Source organism: Dromiciops gliroides, chromosome 3 (genome assembly GCF_019393635.1).
Source record: "Dromiciops gliroides isolate mDroGli1 chromosome 3, mDroGli1.pri, whole genome shotgun sequence".
Taxonomy (NCBI): Eukaryota; Metazoa; Chordata; class Mammalia; order Microbiotheria; family Microbiotheriidae; genus Dromiciops; species Dromiciops gliroides.
This window is the reverse complement of record NC_057863.1, coordinates 333,998,464-334,024,635: the sequence shown is the minus strand read 5'-3', so window position 1 is coordinate 334,024,635 and position 26,172 is coordinate 333,998,464. Positions and strand designations below refer to the sequence as shown.

General features: G+C 37.7%; 1 protein-coding gene and 1 pseudogene across 1 annotated transcript in view; both read left to right on the top strand.

The window, feature by feature from the left end:
• LOC122747557 (protein mono-ADP-ribosyltransferase PARP14-like) overlaps positions 1-26,172 on the top strand; it is a 78,139-nt gene that overhangs the window by 15,620 nt on the left and 36,347 nt on the right. Inside the window, exons 5-7 of the mRNA XM_043993507.1 lie at positions 13,109-13,354; positions 17,054-17,290; positions 19,430-21,711. Of these exons, the coding sequence (XP_043849442.1) occupies positions 13,109-13,354; positions 17,054-17,290; positions 19,430-21,711 (2,765 nt within the window). The remainder of the gene's footprint in view (positions 1-13,108; positions 13,355-17,053; positions 17,291-19,429; positions 21,712-26,172) is intronic.
• Positions 121-5,392, top strand: LOC122746086 (annotated as a pseudogene).

Here is a 26,172-nt window from a genome sequence, read left to right as displayed (position 1 = left end):
GATACAGTGTGAGTTGTGGGGACAGGTCAGAGGAAGTGCTGCACATTGTCAGCAAGGCCTGTCCAGTTTTATTGTGATTAAAATGAATTTGGTTTGTGTTGCGTAGTTCATACTGTAGGGATGATGGAAGAAGATGTAAGCCTGCTGTGCCCTTTTGTAACACCTAGCACTTTAAACCTGAAGAGATATAGCAGATACCTGTGGGAACTGATGGCTGTTTACCTCTTGAATCAAATCAAAACTCCTACTTTGGCATTTAGAGCCCATTACAACCTGATCCTTTCCCAGCTTTCCTGTTTCATTACCCATTATTCCCTTCCATGCACACCAAAGTCCAGCCAAACCAACCTCTTTCTTGTTCTTCACAGACAAAGCTTCACCTCCCATCTCCATGTCTTTGTCAGCTATCCTCAGTGCTCAGAATGATCTCCCTCCTCATTTCTGACTCTTAGAATCCCTGGCATCTTTCCAGCAATAGAATGGAAACTCCTTAAGGCAAGCACTATTGTTTTTGGCTCTGAATCCCCAGTTCCTAATACAGTTCCAGGAATGTAGTAGGAATTTAATAAGTACTCTTTACTTGACTGATTATTCTCTCTACAACATTATCTTCATTCTTTCAGTTGGCTGTTATCTGTGGACTAGGCAAAGGTAGATCATTATAGATTTGCTGGTTGTTCTGAGGGTTATAACAGGTTTAACTTTTTGAACTCTGTATCTTTGAAAATCAATCTTTTGTGTATCTGGTAGAAGAATAACATCTACATGTTTCCTTGAGGCTTATCTTCCTTAGGATCTGGGAAGTACCATAATTTTGGCCTTTGAACCCAATGAATTCTTTTGGCAGACAAGCATTTTTCTTTACCTTTGTATTAACCTAATTATAGTCATATGGAAATGAGTCATTTCTGCGTAAGTAGTTGCTTGGTATTATATTGATCCAAGTCCCAGGTCCTGGAAAGAGAATAACTATTACAACAGCTGTTAAATTTAAGGTTATTTCTTTCAGTGTGAAGAATCATAGCTGTTAGACCATTGCTCTAGCATATAGAATTCTATACATAGTAGAGCACTCAAAAAATGTTTGACATATATCAACACATTAGATGGTAACAGGTAAACACATTGTATATCATGGATAGATAATAATTCCTACTATATTCCAGGAACTATAGTCAAAAGTGGGAATGCAAAGCCCAAAGTGGAACCATTCTTGCCCTCAAGGAGTTTGCATTTTGTTGTGAGAAATCATACAAGTACATACAAGTATGGACAGCTAGGTGGTGCAGTAGATAAAACACTGGCCCTGGATTCAGGAGGGACCTGAGTTCAAATATGACCTCAAACACTTGACACTAGCTGTGTAACCCTGGGCAAGTCACTTAACCCTCATTGCTCCGCAAAAAGAAAAAATAATAACAAGAAGTACATGCAAGTATATACAAAATTATATGAAGTAAATAAAGGCAATGGAGTGGAGGAGGGAGTGAGGCACTAGGAGTAGGAGGATTATAGAAAGGTCTCATAGTATCTGAACTACGCTTTGCAAGAAGAGGCAGAGTTGAGGAGGGAATGTATTACAAATACAGGGGACATCCTGTGCAAAGCCAGAGGCAGGAGAGGAGTTGTTATAGGCAAGGAATATCAAGTCTAATATGGCTACACCATAAAGGGTGTAAAGGTGAATAATGTATAAGCTTGAACAAGAAGGCTGGAGCTAAATTGTGAAGGGTTTTAAATGCCACACTGAAGAATTTGCTTTTTTGTTTTGTTTTGTTTGTTGTTTTGGTGAGGCAATTGGGGTTAAGTGACTTGCCCAGGGTCACACAGGTAGTAAGTGTTAAGTGTCTGAGGCCGGACTTGAACTCAGGTACTCCTGACTCCAGGGCTGGTGCTCTATCCATTGCACCATCTAGATGCCCCGAGGAATTTGCTTTTTATCTTTGAAGTAATAGGGAACCACTGAAGTTTATTGGACTGAGAAGTAACAGGTTCAGACCTGTGCTTTTGGAATCTCCCTTTTGCAGTTGTATAAAGGAGGGACTAGAAAGAGGATTCATTTATGGCATGGTGACCAATTAGAAAACACTGCAATAATCCAGGCAAGAAGCAATGTGTAATGAGGGCCTGAAGTAGTAGGATGGCTCTGTGAAGGAGAGAAGAGAATAGAAGTGAGAGTTGTCACAGAAGTAGACCTGCCAATGTCAGGCAGAAAGGAAAAGTAAAGAGTTGAGGATGACTCTAAGATGCAAATCTGCAGTGACTAGAAGGATGGTGGTCCTCTACAGAAATGTAGCTTGTTCAGAAAATGGATGAGTTTGGAAGTAAAGATGATGATTTCTATTTTGAACAAATTGAGTTTGAGATGCTTTCAGGATATCCAGCATGCAGTTAATGATTTGGGACTAGAGCTCAGGGAAGAGACTAGGGCTGAATATATAGATTTGAGAGAGATCTGCATAAACATAGTACCTTTGTGAAATGATTGCTCAATATTAGCCTTAACAATACCTGATTATGGAAGAAGCCCAACATGCCCTCTCCCCCCCCCCCCCGCCCATGCAAGCTGGCTAGTTTTTCCTTAAGAGTTCTAGAGACCATCCCCTGGATTTGTTTTGTTCAGGAGACTAAAGACTCAGACTGTTGATATCAAACTGGGAACAAAGCAGCCAAAAGAAGCTAGAAGGGTTCTCAGATGATTGATCTCTAGACTGATAAGTAATTCAGACAAAGGAGTCTCATTTAGTAGAATCAACTTGAGGTGTCTTAACCTCCTATTCTTCTTCTGCTATAGCTAAGTAAATATCTTTTTTAAGTGTTGAATCACCTTTAGTGTCTCATTTTGTTCCAACAACAACCCTAACTACCAAGGGACTGGCCTAAGTCAGTACACGTGGGATAGAGAACTCATGAATGATGTGGCTTTTCTAATAGGTTTCCTTCCTTATTAGGTTTGGTGTAGGAGGAATTTCTATAGTTCATTGGAAGATTGGCCTAGATAGCCAACCCAAGGATTTTATGATTCAGTGACTTCATTTTCTCTCTCAGTCCTAAAGCAGCTCTTCTTTCTGACTTCCTATTTTTCTGCTAATTGTACAACCATTCTTTCAACTAGTTTAAAAATCTCTAAGCTATTTTTGACTCCTCTCTTTTCTCCATTCTCTTATATTCCCTCAGTCACTAAGCCAGTTAATTCTCTCTTTGTGTCTATTGCATTCTTCCCATCCTTTCTTTGCCACTGACAACATCCTGAGTAAGGACCTTATAACTTCCCACATGGCTTGTTTCAGTGCTCTCTTATCTGTTCTTTCTGCTTCCACTGTCTTTCCCCTACAATTCATTCTATCCACCAGTTCAAGGCTAGTTTTCCCAAAATACTTTTTTGCATTATGTTGTTTCTCTGCTCACATGCCTTTACTGGCTCGTATTACTGACAGGATAAAGGTCACACTTCTTAGGCTGCCATACAGAACCTGTAACAATCTGACATGTTGTCCCTGTCCTACCTAACTTTGTAGCCTTCTTTTCTTTCTTTCTTTTTTTTTTGTAGTGGGGCAATGGGGATTAAGTGACTTGCCCAGGGTCACACAGCTAGTAAGTGTCAAGTGTCTGAGGCTGGATTTGAACTCAGGTCCTCCTGAATCCAGAGCCAGTGTTTTATCGACTGTGCCACCTAGCTATCACCAGCCTTATTTTCTATTAACCTGCTTACTTTCTCTATACCTTCATTCCTTTGTTCATATCTTTTCTTTTGTTTGCAATCTCTTCTTCTCCTCTCTACCTTTCCACGTCTTATGTTTCCTAGAAGATTTTGCTGAAGTTTTGCCATCCCATGCCAACCTAGTACACAGTGGTCTCACCCTCATCTGAACACATAGCACTGATTATCTGTACCAAGAATAAACACATGATATTCTTTATTATATATTTGTTGTTTTCAGTCTTTGTGACCCCATGGACCATACTATACCAATATTGTCCACAGGATTTTCTTGGCAAAAATACTAAAGTTGTTACTTCCTTCTCCAGTGGATTAAGGTAAACAGAGATTAAATGACTTTCCCAGGGTCACATAGCTAGTAATTTTCTGAGGCTAGATTTGAACTCAGATCTTCCTGACTCCAGGTTTGCCACTCTATGCACTAAACCTTTTAGCGGCTTCTATTGTGTTATATTATTGTTGTTTCATTTATTAGTTAGAGGGATGGCTTTGGAATCAGGAAGACCACTATTCAAGTCCTACCTCTGACACATTTTAGCTATGTGACCATGGGAAAGTAATGATCTCTCACAAGCCTAGGAAACTCTAAGAGTGTTATTTCTGAATTGCTGATCTGAATTGGTAAAGAAAATTTTCTTGCTAGAGGCTCCCTACTTCAATGAAATCTCAAGTTTAGACAAAAAAAAAACAAAACTTTGGATCATTAGTTTTTCACATATATTTTTTTCTGTTTCCCTATTTAGATAGTAAATTACTTTAAGATAGTAACTGTGAAGGGCAGTTAGGTGGTACAGTGGATAAAGCACCAGCCCCAGATTCAGGAGGACCTGAATTCAAATCTGGATTCAGACACTTGACACTAGCTATGTGACCCTGGGAAAGTCACTTAAACCTCATTGCCCTGCAAAAAAAAAAAAAAGATAATAACTGTGTATTCTTTTACTACACCTGTACCTAGAGGTCACAGGGGTTCTTTTTTTATTGTTTTTTGTGGGGCAATGGGGGTTAAGTGACTTGCCCAGGGTCACACAGCTATTAAGTGTCAAGTGTCTGAGGCTGGATTTGAACTCAGGTACTCCTGAATCCAGGGCTCGTGCTTTATCCACTGTGACACCTAGCCACCCCACAGGGGTTCTTTTATATTCCACTGGATAACTTGTCTATAGAACCTGCAGTCAAGTATTGGATTTGAGAAGATTTTGCAAAATGGAGAAAATTGTATCATTTCCCAGGTGCAGGTGGAGCTAAAAGAGTAACATCAGTTGCTGACAAATTGAATGCAGAGATTCCTTTTATTCACAAAGAAAGAAAAGAAGGCATTAACAAATGAGGTGGCAAAATGGTTTTGGTTGGTAAAATGAAGGATTGTGTAGCTATTCTTGTGGGTCACATGGCCGACAGATGTGGCTTTATATGCCATGCAATGGCACTGATCACTGAAGCTTAAATTTATTCCTACTCATGGAATCTTCTCTGGACCAGCTATCTCCAGGATTAAGAAAGCTGCATTTGAGGCTGTTGTAGTCACAAATAGAGTTTCATAAGAAGACAAAATAAAGCATTGCTCTGTAATCCTGGTTATTAGACACATCAATAATTTGGGCTCAGGCAACCTGAGGAACATACAATGAAGAATCTGTGTTTTACCTATTCAGTCATGTTCCACCATAACTCTAAATTATTACTTTACTGCTGGATGTGTACAACCACAGTATGTTATTGTTTAATTATCAAGATTCACCAATTTGATAATGACTTTTGTTAAAGCTTCTAAGTTGTCCAAGTTATGTTTTCTTCCAGAACCTGTTATCTTTGTAGCATCCTTCTTTAAATCTCCTTCCTTCTTTTGAATTGTCTTGACTGGGAAATGTTTATTTTGATTTGGTCCGTAACTTTTTTGGTATTCTTGCATTATATTGGAGTTACAAGTGTAAACATATAGTTCTATTTCAAAAACTGTGTGTGTGTGTGAGAGAGAGAGAGAGAGAGTGAGAGAGTTGGGTTTGTGAAAGAAAAATTGTTCTAAAGCATTTAATTTGTTAGTTTTATTTAATAATAATGCCTGTGGATATTTGGGTCAGACCCCTATGATATAGAAATTAATTTCATATTCAGAATAAACATCATCTTAGAGAATTGTAGAACATCTTGAATGTTGGGGGTTTTTTATTTGTTGGGGTTCAAATACATTTCTTGGATTTTGGTTTTTTTAGATCCCCTTTCTCAGCTGAAAATCTCCTACAAAATTGATCTTAACAAAATTTCAAATTACTTTGCCAATAACTAGATCAAGTTATGAAAGTTAACTCAAACCTTATATGAGAATCAGAGTGCCACCACCCTGCTGAGACATTGTGAGAACCAGAGTAGCTCCACCATGAGGAAAAAGCATGTGATTAGCATCCGAACAGTTATATCTCTTCATAGAAACACCTGTTAGTCATGTCAAACACTGCTACCAGCCAATTAGCTTGGAGCTGTGTGTGTAGTGACTGTGCCTGGGTGGGCCCACAGGGAGCTTCCACTTGAGAGAATGGGGTGTCACTCTTTGCGTTGGAGGCGGTGATAGGAGCAGGAATTGCAGTCAGCTACGCTCTTTTTTTTCTCCACGTGTTCTCTTTACTAACCCCTAATATACTTTAATAAATACTTAATACCCAAAGATTGGTGCTATACATTTCTAATTTAAGACGACCACTCATTAGATTTTTAGACATAGCAATTAGATTTTTGACCATCACACTTATGTCTAATGAAATTCAGAACCTTTTCGATTAGAGATTTTTACAAATTTAGGTTATCCAATTTTTACATATGAAACTCAAATACAAACAACAAAGTTAGAGCCCAATTTTTTAAAACTTGCATTATTCAATTCCCCATCTGGAGGATGAGATTCCACTAAGGAATTTCAGAATCTTATTTATAACATGTACTCCAATACAAAAGTAAAATCATATAAAAGTTGCCAGATTTTCTTCAGTTGTAATAAAAGTTCAGGGATGATTTACAAAAAATATATATTAAATAATTAATTTTACAATTTTACTTATCAAGTAAGTTATGGAAACATTTTCAACTTCTAGACATGTCTAAATGAATAATCCCTAAAAAACTGAATGTCTCTTTAAGGCATTTGCAAAAGAAACCACAAGTTATGCTGATATACCCTTCTTTTATAGAAGACTGCGATGATTGTCTAACTAAGAAACAGGATCACATCCTGGTTTCACCATTCTTTGCATCATTTGCCTAATTATCCCCACACCACTTTGAGAAATTAAAGGATCTAACATAGCTAGTAATAGATGTCAAGGATAAATCCAATATTGTATCCATCATGTGACATCTGACATGATTACAGGAAGTTACTAAAAAAGGATGGGGAAGGGGGCAGCTAGGTGGTGCAGTGAATAAAGCACCAGCCCTGGATTCAGGAGGAACTGAGTTCAAATCCGACCTCAGACACTTGACTAGCTGTGTGATCCTGGGCAAGTCACTTAACCTTCATTGCCCTGCCAAAAAAAAAAAATGTCACACTGGCTAAGCCTCATAATTTTTTTTTAAATTAAAAAAAAAGAATGGGAAAATAAACTATACAGTAAGAAAAGATAAGTCTTTCCTTAACTTTATGAAAATTCCAGGCAAAAGTTATGCAGATAGCCAAGTGCATGGAGCCAGCCACAAAGTTAGCTAAGTAGGATATTGCTGCTCCATGTGTCATAATGGGTAAAATAAGTCAGGAGAATCCTACCTCAGTCCTTGCTAAAAGTCATTCTCCCAGCCTTTCCCATGATAATTCTACCACCTGCAATTCTTGCATGTAAAATCCCATAGGTTTACTAGCACCATGGCTCATTGGCTCAATAGTAATCTTTGATGATCATACCTGGAGACAGACTCAGAACAATACCAATTAACAGTCCTATAATGTCTTAAATAGTAAGTTCCAATAATCAAAGCCTCATATGGACTTAACTATTGAAGATAACAATGATAAAAAGAATGTGAATTAGCTTCTTAACTCAGGATATAGTTACAATATACAATAATTCCAAATATTACTATAAATATATAATTATAAATCATACATAAATTAAATGATAATTATAAATGATTAGCAATATTATTCATTACTACATAATTTCCATCAATATGTTAGTAAATAAATTCACAGGACCTCAGGAATCAATTTAATCTGTCCATGAATCCCTTATTTATAAGTCTATACCATCATCAACATATCTTTATCTGTAGTGTGTACCTCAGAAAGTTTCTCCTGTGGTGAAAGGCCAGAGCATATCCTAGAACAATAGTTAAAACACAATTTAAAGATAATAACAATCCCCATGATAATAAAAACCCATTTAATTAAAACTACCAACAGACCAGACTCCTGTAACCAGGTAAACCATGAAGAGGGGTCCTACCATGAGGCCTTATCAGGTATCCCATGGATTTCTTTCACAATTTACTGTTATTCACAATTCTCTCACAGGCTGATGGACATTTGTAACAATTACCCCAGACCTATTAACATAGGAACAACAGGATTGATTAATGAGAGCACAGGCTCCTCCTGAAGCTTCAGTGAAAAGATCTAAAGCCAATTGATTTTCCCTAATGAGTCAATCTCTTCCTGGAGGAAGAAGATAGCTTTAGTTGTATGAGAAATGGCTTGAGTTGTATCCCAATCTAACCTTTCAGCTTTAGCAGAAATGTTTCTAATTATTGCCATCATTCTAGTATGGGTGCAATGGCCCAAAAGAACCTTTGTGCAGCATTTGAGGTGACTACAGAATTAGATCTGGATCTCTTTTGTCATACATGTCAGCAGGCACCCAAATTTCTAACTGTTGCTCTTTCTAGTGCTATAGAATTGTCAAACACTGATACTGGTGGAGCCACATAGATAATCCTGCATGTACCATGCCAGCCTGGGGGAAGGGAGGAATAAGCTGATGTATTACAGATGTAAAATTGTCCTGGGGTCATCAATCCCCATGGATATTTTGGGCATAATGGTGAAATAACAGTCATAGTTGGAAAATTCATGTTTTCAGATTCTCCCTTATTATCAGATCTAGAGATGCAGGCTTTAGCACATGGCATATTGTCACAGAGAATGGATAGGTGAGATTGCATTTTACCTGATCTTCCATGTATAGAGTAGCTCCTGGGCCCTTATCTCTCTTAACATATACATCAAAAATAGGAAGAGGTTTAACCAGTGAAAGTGGGGTGATCCAATATCTATAGGTCACCTTGGAGGACACATTAAATGATGCAGAAAATGGGAAATCCTTAAGGAATTTAACAATTACTGGGACTGGTTGTAACAGTTATGTAGCTTCCCCAGTTATGTGGCACTCTCACAAAAAATAAAAGCAAAAGGGAGAAATGGCTTATTTAGGAACACATGGCCATGCTTTGTCCTGCAAGTTGTGGCAATGTTTCATTTTGGTGTACAGGTATAGGTACCCAGGAAAGAATGATGCTTCAATGGAGTTGATGGCAGACCCAACATCCATGAGGTCCAATAGCTCTAGCTTTATGTAATGTATGTCCCACATGACCATGGAGTCTAATAATTGCATTATCCTTTGCCCAACCATCATAAAAAGAGGGACTGGAAGTGAGCACCACAGGTAATAAGGCTAAGAGTAAAACACCAAAAAATGGTGTCATGTGCACAAGTGAGGAAGCTGTTTTAAGTTTCATTGAAAATCTGTTAGGAGTAATGTTAAATGTTTAAGGTTAAAGAACAGAAGCATTATTTCTCAGGCACTGGTACTGGCTTTACATGGGAACAATGAATCTAAGAGTCCTGCTCTCTGATCTTGATGGCCGTTGGAAATATCAGCAACCTCTGAAATGGACCTTCACACAGACTGAGTCCCACTAGTCTGGTGAAAATTTTTGTTATACACCTTGTTTCCTGGATTTAAATCATGCAGTGAGAAGTCCAAAGGTCCAGCCTGTACTGCGGCTACCGCCTCATGGTGTTCAAGTAGCCTGACTTATAACTCCCATTTATGGGAAGCAATAGAGGTAATGATGTATATACTAAGGGAAAAGGTTACACTTGAATAGTGGGGTGTTCAAAAAGCATCTCAAAAGGTGATATATGTAGTTCTCCTCTCGGCCTGTTGAGTAAATAGAACAGTGCCAATGGCAGAATATCAAGCCACTTCAAATGATTTTCAGTGCAAAATTTTCCAATCATGGTCTTAAGCTCCTTATCCATAAGTTCCACCTGGCCTGAACTTTGTGGGTAGTAGGGTGGACAGCATTCTTTAGGATTTCCAACATCACCTTTGAAAGGAATTCATTTTCATTTAACATACCTAAAAGTATGGTTTATCTGACCTTTTGGTTTTGTTTTCACAGTTTTACTGTGTAGTAAAACAAAACAAAACAAAACAAAACAAAAACTTCCAAAAGATACGACCTAAGTGCATCTGGCAAGAAAATTATGCAATATAGTTTAAATTACAGATTTGTGAACCCATTGTTTTATAGCATTGACTTTCTGATTTCTTTCTTCATCTAATATCATAAAAAGAAGGGACCAAAATAGATCACTTTGGCTATAGACTTATTGACTTATTGTATTTATGATGGTATTGCTGGAGTACAGTGAGACTAGAGTAGTTACCATTCAAAATACTGAAAGCCATTAAAATGAAAATGTCCAGAACTGATCTATTTTTCCTAACAGAAAGCAGGATCAAATCTCCAGAGCCAGTCTACTCAGATAAGAAATCATTGTTTTTTCATTATTTAACATTACTTTTACTTTAACTATTAAAAAAATTAATTTATCGTGTTAAATATGACTATTTATGTACATGTGATAGCATCAGGTATACATGAAAGGTCTGGAAAGCCCAATTCACCAAAATCTGTGAAGGTTGCCTCAAGAGTAGAAAAATATTGATATGTCTAGGTTCTCTGCTTCTTGTGGGTCTGTTTAGATTGGTCATAGTAAATGAAACTAGCCATCTTTCAGTTACATATAGTTGTGCTGCATGTATATAGAATCACCTTCTGTGTCATTTCAAATAATATGACTAGGGAACCATAATATCAATCACTAAGTATTTATACCATGCCTTCCCTTACCCATTTTAATGTCCAGGAATCATACCACTTGTGGTGCTTATTTTGATCAGGTCTGTTACAATATGAATTTCATGTTATTTCTCTAATAATGGACTCAAGTATTTTTAAAGGTTTTTTAATTATTTTTTGTGCTCAAGTATTTTTTGTTGTTGTTGTTGTTTTTGTTTTTCAGGGCAATGAGGGTTAAGTGACTTGCCTAGGGTCACACAGCTAGTAAGTGTCAAGTGTCTGAATTCAGATTTGAACTCAGGTCCTCCTGAATCCAGGGCTGGTGCTTTATCCACTGTGTCACCTAGCTGCCTCCTTGTGCTCAAGTATTTTTTTAAATTATGTTCCATCCTGGAAAAAATGCCAAAGTTTATATTTACTCCTAGAGGCAATAGGGAGCTAATGAAATTTATCAAGTTGGGGGAGATGATGTGGTCAGACCCAAGATTTAGAAAGATCACTTTCACACCTATGTGGAAGCTGAATTGAAATGGAGAGAAATCTGAGGTAGTGAAATCAATTATGAGACTATATTAATAGTCCTGGTAACAAATGATGAAGGCATAGGATAGCCTAAGGTGAATTGGGGTAGTTGCTATGTGAGTGGAGATAAAATTGTAAAGAATTATTATTTGAGGTTTTTATGACCCCATCCTTTGGCTAGCATTTTTAAAAACACTGCACTAGCCTGGGGCTCAGGTGCAGGGCCTCCACAAATGGCACAGTGCTCCACCCACTGGTTGTAGCCATGGCTGTGGTGCTGGCACCTCATGTCATCACCACTCACCGAAGCCTACATGGGCCTGGCAAAATTATAATGACTGGAAGCCCAGTGAGGGCAGTCATGTGACTGTCAGTCAGGGCTGCCAGCCAATTGGCTTGGAGCTGTGTGTGGTCAGCCTGGGGTCTGCTGGGAAGAAGAAGGGAGGAGATTTGCCATTATAGCTTGAAGCTGGAAAGCGACAAGATGCAGCCTTGTGTGTTCTCAGCTGATTCCTCGGGGGTGGTGTTTACTCAGGTTGTATCATTTTCCTTCCCCTTAATTCCTTTATTTCCTTTCCCTTAATTCTACTGATCTTGCTGGTGTTTTTTAAGTTTGTTCTTGTTAATAAATTCTGTTCTGTTTTTGAGGGAGGCTATCGGTCTCCTTCCTTGCCCCAATATTGCAGCAATCCGCATAGCTCACACTCCCCAATTAAAAATTGATCCCTACAAAATGATTTACAGGGAATATGTTGTTTCTAACTCTTCAACAAAATTTGCTGCTAATTGGATTTGTAGGGTGAATAAGAGTGAAGAGCTAAAGTCCCAAATTTCAAACCTGGGTGCTGGTAGTGCAATCAATAATAACAGCATCTTAGGATGGGTGGATTTGGGGGAAAAGACACATTCTGCTATGAATATATTGATTTTGAGATGCCTATATGGTACATCCAGCTAATGATGTTCAATAGGTAGTTTGTAAGGTCAGACTAGAGCTCAGGAAAAAGACTAGGACCAGATAAATAGATTTGGGTCATATCTATATAGAGACAATAATCAAACCCATGGAGATTAATGAGGTCATAAGTATAGAGAAATTCCTTTTACCTACAATTGTGTGTCACATCATGGGCATCGTCTTCCACAAGTAATTCAAAAGGCTTATGCTTGGCTCTTGCATTTGAAGAATGCATTGTAGGTCAAGAATAAAAAAGAACTAGGGAAAAACCCTGAATGCATTTGTTTCAAATCTGGTTTGCTTTTTCAACCAACCCTCCACACTGAGCCTTCCTTCTTCTCCATTTGTCCTGCAAAGACCATATTTCTTCTTCTTTTTTTTTTTTTTGGTGAGGCAACTGGGGTTAAGTGACTTGCCCAGGGTCACACAGCTAGTAAATGTCAAGTGTCTGAGGCCAGATATGAACTCAGGACCTCCTGAATCCAGGGCTGGGGCTTTATCCACTGTACCACCTAGCTGCCCTGACCATATTTCTTTTTAAGGAATGAATTTTAGCCCATGAATGACCATCCTCTGTTACCGTTTTCTTTTCATAGCAAGTGAATTTACCCTCAGTGGCCTAAATACAAATTACTAGGAAATTTAACTTAAAGTAACCATTTGTCAAATAGTTTTTATATCATCTCTGTATTTAATGACAGTAATTTTTAGATGAGCAATAAAAATATTAGAGAGGGATAAAAAAGGAACTTATATTATACCCTCTTACTCTGGCAAGACCGTTTATGATTGTTCTAAATCATTCTGCATGTTTTTTGTCTCTTTCAAACTAGAAGCATCAGAACATCAGAACACAACCCTTCCACTGGAGAGATCTGCCAAGACTGAGATTGTCTCCAAAGGCCCCAGAACTACTTCCTCATGGGTTGCATTTAAAAATGTCCCAGATACAATGACTCATGAATTATTGGTTTTGCTAGTGGAAAACATCAGTGGCCTGTCAGAACCTAACGGAGACTTTACAGTAGAAATTAGACCAGAAGCTGAGGTTGCTGTGGTTACCTTTCTGAAAATCATTGGTAAGACTGGGTAAAAATCTAAAAATTTTAATTTGTCACCTTGAGATTCTGATTAGCAAAGAAATGGTCCATCCCTGAAATTTGCACTTTCAATCAATTCCAGCAGTACTACTGTTCCCACCTGAAGGCAATAAATCTGGACCGGACCTGGGATTTTGCTAGTGTACAGAATTGTCTGGTGAGGAAACTCTTGCTACCAATTCAGGTTGCCACCTTCTCTGAGACTAATAGTTTTAGAGTGTTGGCTAAAGTTCTTAGAGGTTAAATGACTACCTATGGTCACCCAAGTAGTATGTGTCAGAGGTGGTATTGGAGCCCTGGCATTCCTGTCTCGGGCTAGTTCTGTTTGTTATACTACATTGCATTACAGTGCCCACTTTACTATCAAGAAACCTGTGACAGAAAATCAATCCTCTTCTCAATAATCCTTGGGAACTCAGCAGCAATGTGAAAAAGGCTCTTTTACTTCCCTTTCATGAGGAGGCATCCTAGTGTGCAGCTAATGGGTCCCCTGAATGGAGGCTCGCAGGCCCCATTTTATCCCCTAGTCCCTAGCACAAATAGACCCTCCCCTTTTTCATCACTAATTGATTACTCAAGGGTTACAATCTACCAGCAAAGACTAGCTAATCAGAATGCAGTATTCCAAATCCTAATTATTGACCTAATTGAGACCAGTTGGACCTTATTGAGATCAACTCAGGGGCCCCTAGAACCATGTGATTTTGTTTGCTGGAGGGGGAAGGAAAGGATCTGAGACCTTTGTCCTACAAGCAGGTCAGGAGGGGTATGATTGACTGTTATATCCTCATTGAGAGGAGACAACTACCCATTTTCTCACAAAACCTGTATTTCAGAGAAGATGGGGTAAATGTGTAGTGATGATTGGAGGTATGATTTGAATTTAGGTCTTCTTGATTCTAAGTCTAACAATCTATTCACTTTACCATGAGAACTGAGGGATCCTGAGAGTTGTGAAATTGGTTGATGGCTGAAAGGTCAGAGATTCAAAGACAAATCAATGATTCCCAGTCTCCAATTTAAAGGTGCTATTATAGCTATCAATATACTGATGATAGACCATGAAATAGACCAACTGGAAGGAAGAAAATAAGGAAGGAAGGAACGAAGGAAAGTACCAAACACTCAGCTAGCTACTGGGAATTAAAGAAAGGAGAAAAAACAACTCCTTGTTCTCAAGGGGTTCACATTCTAATAGGGGAGACAATGCAAATAACTGTGCAAGATAAGGCAAATTGCAGGTAGTCTCAGAGTGAGGGCACTAAAGTCAAAGACTGGGAAGACTTCTTCCAGAAAGTTGAAGGAAACCAAGGAAGCCAGGAGGCAGAGATGAGAAGGGAATAAGTCTCAAGCATGGGAAACAATCAGTGAAAATGGTCAAAGTGGCTCAAGTGTCACTTGCTCTATAAAGCCTGTCCTGACTTACCCAGTTGAAGTTCTCTTTCTCTGTATTTAAAGGACTGGTAAATTAAAGAAAGTTTTGGGGGCAGCTAGGTGGCACAGTGAATAGAGCACCAGCCCTGAATTCAGGACGACCTGAGTTCAAATCCAGCCTCAGACACTTGACACTTATTAGCTGTGTGACCATGGGCAAGTCACTTAACCCCAATTGCCTCGCCAAAGAAAGAAAGAAAGAATAAAAATAAAGAAGGTTTTCACATTTTTAAACAAAATTTTATTGGAACACAGCCACACTCATTTGTTTATGTATTGTTTATGGCTGCTTTTATGTGACAACTGCAAAGATGATTATTTGCAACAGAGACCATATGTGACATCCTCATTGCTTCCCACTCCTGCTCATGGTTTGTGGCACAATTATAACTTGAAGGCATTCCAAGAGCCACATGTATTGATCTAACATAACGTTTTATTTTTCCCCAATGCATAACTGTCATGTTGAAATAAGAAATGTAGAGGGGGAAAAAAGTTTATTATTTCTTTTTATCTCAGGGCCAGATTTAATTGTCTTCTGAATGAGAAGAACTATTCTTAACCACTGCTATAAAATACTGAATGGCTTTGGAAGTTAGTTTTTGCTGAAATCTTTATAATCTTTTTATATGAATTCAACCTAAAATTACAAGGCAAAACGACACTCAGATATATGTGAAATTTATACTGCAGTAAAGTTAATTTGATGACAAGTAATATCAAACTGTTTTATTCACTTCCCATGCTATCAAAAGATAAAAGAAGCAAGATTTCTATTCCCACACACATTTTTAACAAATATATTTTTTGAGCTTAAACTAGATTTGCAACAATATTTTTCAGATTTTGGGGCAGCTAGGTGGTGCAGTGGATAAAGCACCGGCCTTGGATTCAGGAGGACCTGAGTTCAAATCCAGCCTCAAACACTTGACACTTACTAGCTGTGTGACCCTGGGCAAGTCACTTAACCCTCATTGCCTTGCCCCCAAATATATATGTGTGTGTGTGTGTGTGTGTGTGTGTATGTATGTATGTATGTATATATATGTGTGTGTGTGTATATATATATATATATATATATATATATATATTCCAAACCTAGGCAAAAGAAATTACCATATGTCAAAAGCCACTTACTTGTACTACTGAGGAACTTCCACCCAATATTCAATTGAAAATGGTTCATCTTCAGTGTAATAACATGGTAAAAGGCAAATATCAAAAGAAGACTCTAATTGAATTGTATAAATGTCTTCTAATTCAATAAATATGTTAAAATAAAATCATATGCTCATGGACAGATATCAGTATTTGGCAGCATCTGTCTACATGAAAAGACATTTTCAAACGTGAAATCTCATTATAGATTAGCAATGATAAATGAACATTTGTAATCATTGTTGATGATTAAGAACACTTAACATTTAAACCTAAATAAGTAAAATGTTATCAGGAAAAAAAACACAATTCCATTCTTCTCAGTAGATTTACATTTGTACTCAATTGTTATTTTAGTTTGAGTTTTGCCAATAAAAAATTATTGAAATTTGTTTTCTCTGTTGTTATAGAAAAACCTCCACGATGTTTTCAATTTTGCTTCTTGGACAGCAGAACCTAAAATATTTACTATCTGGCCTTTTACAGAAAAAGTTTGTCAGTTCCTGCTCTATCATATAGTTATTTTTGTAGGACTTTTCACACATATTAGATTATAAGTTCCTTAAGATAGTGTCTATATTCTAAATTTGAACCCATCCAATCCAGTGCCTAGCACAGGGCCTGGAATATGGTAGACATCTAATTGTGGTTTGTAAAATTTTGAATTGAACTATCAGATATTGGGTAAAAAGTCTATAAATGTTCTCTGAGGCCAGAAACCAATACCCTACCTCCCTTAAGAAATAGACATTCCTCAGTCCAGTTAGCTACAAGTACAGCATAGTCACAGAAATGTACAGAGCCCAAGCATTCACTATTATTTGCTTTTTTAATTAATGGAATAAAAACAAGCATTTCTATGACACAGTACAATAAAGAAGATAATTGTACATGAAAGTCCAAATCTACTGTGCACAACTTGCTATTCCTTTCAAATATACAAGATTATCATGTAAATTTCTTTTTTTTCTTCCCTACCCTCCCCCATCCTAATATATTAGCCCCTTGATGTGATTGATTTTCATTTTTTTCTCCCACAATATAAAGCTTAAGATATAATCACAATTGTTTCATTTTTCTTTGTAGATGTAAAGGGATTTATTACTACTTGTGCCCAGAACCACACAGTAGGAAAACTTAAGATTTCTGTGGAACCCCTATATGTGACAAGAACCATTCTGGTGGAAGACCTACCCCCAGATGTTGATGAATATTACATCACTCATTTCTTTCAAAACCCAAACAATGGAGGGGGACCAGTAACCAGGGTCCAGTGTTTTCCAAAGGAGAATTCAGCTCTGGTTTGGTTTGGTACATGCAAAGGTAATTATAAGTATTGCTCACAATTGTTTTTTAAAAAGTATTTCTATCTTTATTATCAGTTCTAGAAATTCATAGAATTACAGATCCAGAAGTGGACCAGTCCTTAGCCACCATCTAGTTTAATGCCTTTGTTCTGAACATAAGGAAACTATGCCCCATCGTAGTTTAGTGGTCTGCCCCAGGTCAAAAAGTAGTGTCAGAGGTAGGATTTGAATACAGACCTTTTTTAAAAAAAATAAACCTTTTTTATTTAAATTTCTGAGTTATAACTTCTTCCCTCCCTTTCCTCCCCCCTCCCTTAAGTGGTAAGCAATCAGATATAGATTATGCATGTGCAATTATGTAAAACATTACCATTTTAGTCATTTTGTATAAGAAAACTTGAATAAGAGAAAAAAATTAAAGAAAGTGAAAAATAGCATGCTTCAGTCTATGTTCAAACAATATCAGTTGTTTCTTTGGAGGTGGATAGTATGCTTCATAATTAGTCCTTTGGGATTGTCTTGGATTGTTGTATTGATAAGAATAGTTAAGTCATTCACAGTTCATCATTAAACAATATTGCAATCGCTGTGCACAATGTTCTCCTGGTTCTGCTCACTTCACTATACATCAGTTCATATATGTCTTTCCAGGCCTTTCTGAAATCATCCTGTTTATCATTTCTTATAGCACAATAATATTCCATCACAATCATATACCATGGTTTGTTTAATCATTCCCCAATTGATGGGCATTCCTTTGATTTCCAATTCTTAGCCACTTCAAAAAGAGATGCTATAAATATTTTTGTACAAATAGGTCTTTTTCTCTTTTGGGGGGATGTCTTTGGTATACAAACCTAGCAGTGGTATTGCTGGATCAAAGGGTCTATAGCCCTTTGGGCATAGTTCTAAATTGTTCTCCAGAACGGTTAGATCAGTTCACAACTTCATCAACAGTGGATTAGAGTCCCAATTTTCCCATATCCCCTCCAACATCCAATATTTTCCTTTTTGAAACCAGACCCTTAAACTATAGAGGCCATGCTCTTGTCATTTGATCATAATAGCTGATATTGTCCTTTATAATTTTTATGGCATTTGTACCTCACAATAATCCTAGGAAGTGATTCCACGGCTATTTTTAGTATATTTCTATGATTTCACTAGAATAGAGAGCATCTGGTGTGTAACACAAAGGAAATGCCTTAGCAAGACAAAAGGTACTGGAATTGTTCATTGGTTGGTTGTTGTCAATTTTTATGGTATGTGTCTAGGAGATATCCATCTATGGGATATTGCAGATATATGTAGAATGTTGGAATTTGCTCTCAGAATACATCTATACTACTTCCCCTGAGGGGAAGGGAAGAACCAGTAGTAATACATCCCCTGCACACCCACCCTGTAAACCTATGTTAATGGCAGCTAGGTGGTGTAGTAGAGTGTTGGGCCACGAGTCAGGAAGAGTCGTTTTCTTGAGTTCAGATCTGGTCTTGGACACTTACTGGCTGTATAATGCTGGGCAAGTCACTTAATCCTGTTTGCCTCAGTTTCCTCATCTATAAAATGAGCTGGAGAAGGAAATGGCAAATCACTTTGGTACCTTGTCAAGAAAACCCCAAATAGAATCACAAAGAGTTGGACATCACTGAAATTACTGAACAACAAAAAACCTTCTGAAATCCAGCGAAACCGGCCTCCTTCCTTTTCCTGGAATAATATACTCTAAATCCAGATCCTAAGCATTTTCAATGGCTATCTCTCATGCCTGGAATTATGACTTCCTTTACTTCCTTCAAGTCACATATAAAATTCTTCTTTCTATAAGAAGCCTTTCCCAATTCCTCTTAATGCAAAGTCTTCATTCTATTGATTATCTCCAATATGCCCTTGTTTGTATATAGTTGTTTTCATGTTGCCTCCCCTTCAAACTGTGAATTGCTCGAGGGCATGGACTAGTTTTTTTTTCTCCTTTCAGAGTATCCTCAGAAGTTATTATATGGTCTGGTATATAGTAGGTCCTTAATAATTGCTTATTAACTGATGGCTCAATTAATTAAAACACTTCAATGAGTCTTTTTATTTTTTAGTGAATTAGATTTTATTTTAAAGATTTTTTCATTATTTTTAATTTTATCATTTCTTTCTTTTTTAGTGGTTGACACAATTTTGACAAAGAAGCTTCTCTTCAACAACAGTCCCATTTCAGTGTTCCCATACTACCATAGTTTGGGTACTGCTTTATATGGAAAGGCAAAGTCATCAGTGAAGCTACCAGAGCCCTTAAAAGTGCCAATGGAACCTTATCTACTGAAATTCTTACAGAAAGATGATCAAGTAATTGGAGAGATAACTAGCACCATGGAGAGCTATCATTGTGCACTAACCTGGCCAAGACCCAACTGTAAAGAGCCAGAAATTATACTCACTCCTTCAGTCACCTTAGTCACCCAAAGAAAAACAAAGAGCGACATAATCAAGACATGGAGTGAAGATGTTTCGAAGAAATTCTCTTGCCTCATATCTAAATACCAGGTCAGGAAGTTTAATGTGGACCGAGAGGTGTGGGAAGCCATTAGAGACAGCATAGAAAATAAGAACATTTTGACTGAGTTTGATAAGCTTCAGGAGACAGTGATCATAGCAGGGGAACTGGAAGATGTGCAAAGAACTGAATCAAAAATGACTCTGATAGAAAGGACCACTCAAAAAATAAAAAGGAAGAAACAAAGTATAAGAGAGAATTTGACTGTGGGTCCTGGAAGGTTTTCCATTTTACACAACAAAGGATTAGAAGAGACTCTCCAAAAGGAATACCCAAAGCTGGAAGTCACATATGATGCCCTCAGAAAGAGGATCTGCCTGAGTGGATTGGCTGCAGATGTATACAAAGCAAAGAGTGAAATTCTGGAGAAACTACAGAGCTTGGTTCAGAAATCCCTCCATGTTTCTCCTCATATCATTCAGTTCCTGCAGCAGGTAAACTGTGAGACATTCTCTGAATCTCTTTTTGGAGCTAAGAAACTTTCTGCTGCCTGTGAGTTGGAGGGTGAAGCAGTTGTGCTGGTTGGCTCCTCTTCCCAAGTTCTTTCAGAAGCTGAGGAACATATGAAGAAAGCCTTGAGCCTTAAGTGCATCGACATGGTAAACCAGAGGATTCTTAATGATTGTAAATGGAAAACACTCATTGGTGAATTAAATAAGAAATACAACTGCTCCTCAAAGACTGTAATAATAGAACAGCAAAATTCAGACACTGGGGTTAAGATAATCATTGCTGGTTGTGTTAGTCCTGTATGTGAAAGCCACCAACTACTTTGTAAATTCATAGAAAAAAACACAAAAATTAAAAAATTTATTGCTGTTATTTCTTTAGCAATCATCCAGTATATGAAGATGAAAATGGAAAATAGGCAAATTTGGCATGAGCTAAGGATAAAAAATATTAAGATCAGTTTCAAAACTCTGGCCAACCAAAGAGGCATTTTACTGAGTGGTCCCAAAGAAGAAGTGATGAGAGCAGTGGCCATGGTTAAACAAACACTAGATTCAATATGTATTAGAAATTTTAGCATTGATAAACCAGGGGCCAAATCCTTATTCAAAGAAAAGGAAGCATTTTATAAAATGGAAGCAAAACAGAAGTATAGTTGTTCAATTTGTCTACTAGAAGATGGAGATGAGAGCAATGGGAGCAGTATAGATGGGCAGAAGGTCCACTGTGAGTTAACCTTAGAATCTGGCATCTTATTAACCGTTCAGCAGGGTGACTTAACCCAGTTCTCAGCAGATGTGGTGGTGAATGCAGCAAATAAGAACTTACAGCACCTTGGAGGCCTGGCAGCTGCACTCTCTAAAGCAGCAGGCCCAGAGCTACAGAGGGAATGTGACCAGATAATCCAGCAACAGGGTAAGATCCCTCCTGGCTGTGCTGTTGTCTCATCTGCTGGACAGCTCCCTTATCAGCAAGTGATTCATGCTGTTGGTCCCAGGTGGAAGCAAGAAGATGCTCACAAGTGTGTGCAGCTACTAAAAAATGCGATCACAGAGTGTCTTACTCTGGCTGGATCCTATGGGCATAGTTCAATAGCTATCCCAGCTCTTAGCTCTGGGATCTTTGGCTTTCCCTTAAAAGAGTGTGCAGAGAACATTGTCTTGTCCATCAAGGAAAACTTCCAGGACCTCCCAAATCAACATAGCTTAAAAAAGATTCATCTTGTAGATTCATCTGAGGAGACAGTTCGAGCTCTTTCCAAAGCTGTTAAAAACATCTTTAAAGATCTTCTTCCTGATAAAAATTCAGCACCTTGTACACAATCAGGAAACCAGGACAAAAACAGAAAGAAAAAAATTGAATGGGGAAATGTGCTGGCCTCCATCCAAACTAGAGAAGGTCTGAGCATCTTGTTGGTGAAGGGAGATATTCAGGATGCTGAGGTGGGTATCACCATTTATTAAACATGCCTCAAGGTGATTTTGAAATTGAAGTAGTTTGGTTCCCCTGGATCTGGGATTATGTATACTTCCTGCATTGGCCTTCCCTTAATAAAGCTAATGTACGCTTAGCCTGAGGTCAGAACCCTACTACTTTTTGTGTGTGGAAGCTGAGTATAACTGTGCAGATGCCCCTCACTCACTAGTTCCAGAATTACATAGGAGTTATTAATTCATCTGGGTATTCTTCTGGGGTCATGGTGATTATCTCCCAGCTTCCAGGTAAAACTTTACAGAACTAGAGGCAATACAGAAACTGCCCAAACCACAAGAGGAAAGGAGGAATACACTGGAACAGGTCATGACCTGGTCTAATCCTGCAAGAATGGAGGCAAGAAATTTAAGTCACTTAAACTTCTTTGAATTTTATAATCCTTTATTTGGGGGGGGGGAGGTATTGAGGGTTAAGTGACTTGCCCAGGGTCACACAGCTAGTATCAAGTGTCTGAGGCTGGATTTGAACTCAGGTGCTTCTGAATCCAGGGCTGGTGCTTTATCCACTGCACTACCCTGCTGCCCCCTTAATCTTTATAACATAGGGATACTAGGACTTGGAGTACCTACTGTCAGAGTATTGTTATCAAGGAAGTGTTTTTAAACTATTAATTGTGTTTATACAATTATAATAAACTATTAATGTGACATGTTAATAATTCACTGTCGCTTTGCTCATGGAGAATTGGTCAATTACTTTTTAGTGGAATATAACCTGACCCTTGAATGGTATCACTGGGTGTATAGTCAATAATAGCAAGAGTATCAAGCATTTAGGTAGTTTGCAAAGCACGTTACATATAGTATTTCTTTTGATCTTCACAACAGCCTTGTACTGTATCATACCAAATGGACTCCACTAATGCAGACAAGCAATCAGTCTATAACTTGGTGATTCAGTCAACTTGAAAACCCTTTAAGTATTGTGCATTTTAATTCTTTCCCAAGGATTTTACATCAAGGTTTCACCAAAGTGAAGTTTAAATTTACTGACCTCTATTTCACTTGGATAATCAGTTTGTTGGGGATTGTCATTCATTGTTAGCTTCCCTTAGCATTTATAGAAAGCTTTAAGGTTTGAAAAGTGCTTTACAAATATGACTCATTTTGGGGCAGCTAGGTGGCACAGTGGATAGAGCACCAGCCCTGGAGTCAGGAGGACCCGAGTTCAAATCCAGACTCAGATACTTAACTGTGTGACTCTGGACAAGTCACTTAACCCCAATTGCGTCACCAAAACAAAAAAAGCAAATATGACTCATTTTGTTCTCACAACAACCCTGAGAGGCATTTTACAAATGATAAAACTGAAGCAGAGAGAGATTAAGGGACTTTTCCAGGATCACAGCTAGTTTGTGTATGAGACTGGATTTGAACTCAGGCCTTTCTGACTCCAAGCTTGGTGCTCCATTTGCTGTCGCCTATGCATTATCACCTCTCCCTATATAAACAGATAGATAATGATAGTTATAAATAAATAAATATAGAAATACGTGTATATACATATGTCTGTAAGTATGCATTTATACATGTATGTGTATATGTAAATATATATAATAAACATGTGAACATATATTTCCAATATTACATTCTACCTATGCTATATGTGTTTATTCCACTATATTATTTTAGTACCTAGTTATTTACCTGTTGTTTTCCCCTTTAGAATGTAAGCACCTTGTACCTCCTCCTGACCCACCTTGCCTGTGGACAGTATTTAGTTCTCAATTCTCAAATTTTTTTCTGGTCATTGGGGGGGGGAATATATATGTGTATGTATATACATGTATGTGTACATATATATGTATGTATATACATGTATGTGTACATATATGTGTGTATATATATATATATATATATGTATGTATGTAGTTGGTGATTAAAGAAAACTTCTTCCTCTCTGGTTCTACCCAATTTCACTCTAGATCCCCAGGTAGAATTAGGGTCTGGGAATTGGCAATAGAGTTTAACAGTTTCTCTCTCCCTTCATAGCCACATTGTAAATATTTTCAAATGTATTTTCTATGCCTATTACTGTTACTGTGGCTCTGTTTTTAAATAAACATTTTATTGTAAATATGAAAAAAAAAAAAAAGAATGTAAGCACCTTGGGATGGCTAGGTGGCGCAGTGGATAAAGCACCGGCCCTGGATTCAGGAGTACCTGAGTTCAAATCCAGTCTCAGACACTTGACACTTACTAGCTGTGTGACCCTGGGCAAGTCACTTAACCCCCATTGCCCCGCAGCAAAAAACACAAAACAAAGAATGTAAGCACCTTAAGGGCACCAACATTTTTTTTTCATCTTTCTTTGTATCCTCAGCACTTAACCTGGTGCCTGGAACATAGTAGGCACTTAATAAATGGTAGTTGATAGATTGCTTGATTCACTTTGTACAACCTGAGCCCTCTTATTTTAAAGAGGGGAGATGAATATATTTCTTAAATATACTTCATATTTCCATGCCTTCTTAATTGCTGTCCTGGTGCTGTGGATGCAGAAGTAGATGACTTGGCACATAAAACTGTATGACATTTCTGTACACTAAATAGAACACCTTCTCCATACAGCAACCTCTGTTTCCCTTTACCTCCTCTTCCCTGACTTTAGTCTCCACTCTTGATATTTTCTGTTCATTTTTCTTCCTTTTATGGCTCCTAATCCTCATCATTGCTGCTCACTTGTACTTCTGCATCTTCCACTATGTCTATTCTTTATTCTCTCTGCTTTTATCTTTTCCTTAATTCTTCTAAGAACTTTGCAGCAAAAGGCCACTCATTGCTTAGAAACTTCTTAGAAGCATCCTTCCTTCCTGCTTTCTTTCCTCTTTGTTTTTACATTTCTGAATAAGCTATGGTTCCATCGAATTTTATTGAAAAGCATTAAGACTCATGTGGAGAACTTATACAGTATTTGGAAGATAATTATGAAAGTATATTACTCATAAAGCATAAATGGCACATTCTTCCAATGCATATGGGGGCCCCTACCAAAGAGAGAAACACACAGAGGGACAGACAGACAGAGAGAAAAGACATACAGACAGAGACTATTTCTGATGGTAATCTGGGTTTTCTATTAGGGTTTTTTTTAATATTTTGTTTTAGATTGGGTTGAAATGGTATTTTAAAAACTTTTTCCCTTGGAGTCCCCACATTTAATCTCACTCATTAATGGGAGCTTAGCATTCTTTCTTTTTTATTTTATTTTTTTTTATTTTTTTGCCAGGCAATGAGGGTTAAGTGACTTGTCCAGGGTCACACAGCTAGTAAGTATCAAGTGTCTGAGGCCACACTTGAACTTAGGTACTTCTGAATCCAGGGCTGGTGCTTTATCCACTGCACCACCTAGCTGTCCCACATTCTTTCTTTAAAAGAAAATTTTATTGATTTCTTTTTTCATTACTGTTGCTTTGGTTTGAATATTGCAATATCTTCCTATAGATTAGGCTAGACAACAAATTCATTTCCAGAGAGTATTCAATAAGTGTTTGTCAAGTGAAACTCTTCCCACTGACTATCCCATTAAAATCTTACTTTATAACAAAGAAGTACATCTAAGTAAAGCTAACCAACACATTGACCTTGTGTGACAATTTTATATTCTACTACCTGACTGCCTAATGGAGTATGTCTTATTCTAAGCCATCAGAATGTATTTGTTGCTGGAAATGCCTACCTGCCAGCACCCTCTCCCCACCCCAAACAACCTTGTAGTTCTAAATCTTTAAGCCTGTAATTCTGTGATTTCTTCTCTGTCAATTAAATATAGGGAGCAATCTCCATATTTTCTCATCTGTCACCTACTTGTCAGGAACTTTCTTCCTGTTTCTTTTGCTACAAATCAGTGCTGCATGAGGAGACAAAGGTAGACCAAATAATAGATCTCCTTTCTGGCTGCCACAAACAATGCTGCAGTAGCATCACCACCATCACCACCCCAGTCACTCCTACAGATACAGAACAAGAACTGGAAGCAAATAAATCCCTAGTTTGGCTGTGTGGGTTGAAATCTCTTCCTGGTTCTTGCTTGTAAGTCTCCCAAGTCTCTTTAAAATCTGTTTCGTTCATACCTGTTACTTAGTAAAGGAGAAAAGTTACTCCCCCTCACCCTTTAAACATAGTTTGGATGTTTCTACATCTTTTTATAGACTAACAGTTTTGACATTTGATATTTTCTTTCCAATGTGAATAGTTCAGCATTGGGGAAAGAAAATCCTATTGAGAAAATTGGAACCTATGACAAGGTAGAGAGGACTTGGGAGGATTCCTTTTGTCCATCCTCCCCTTTGCAGTATCACACTAAACCACATGTTTGGAGAAAGTATTCAATAAGAATTTTTCACATGAATGGGTGGATCTTGCATATTATAGAAAAATGGAAGCTTAGAACCTGAATAATTAGCAAAA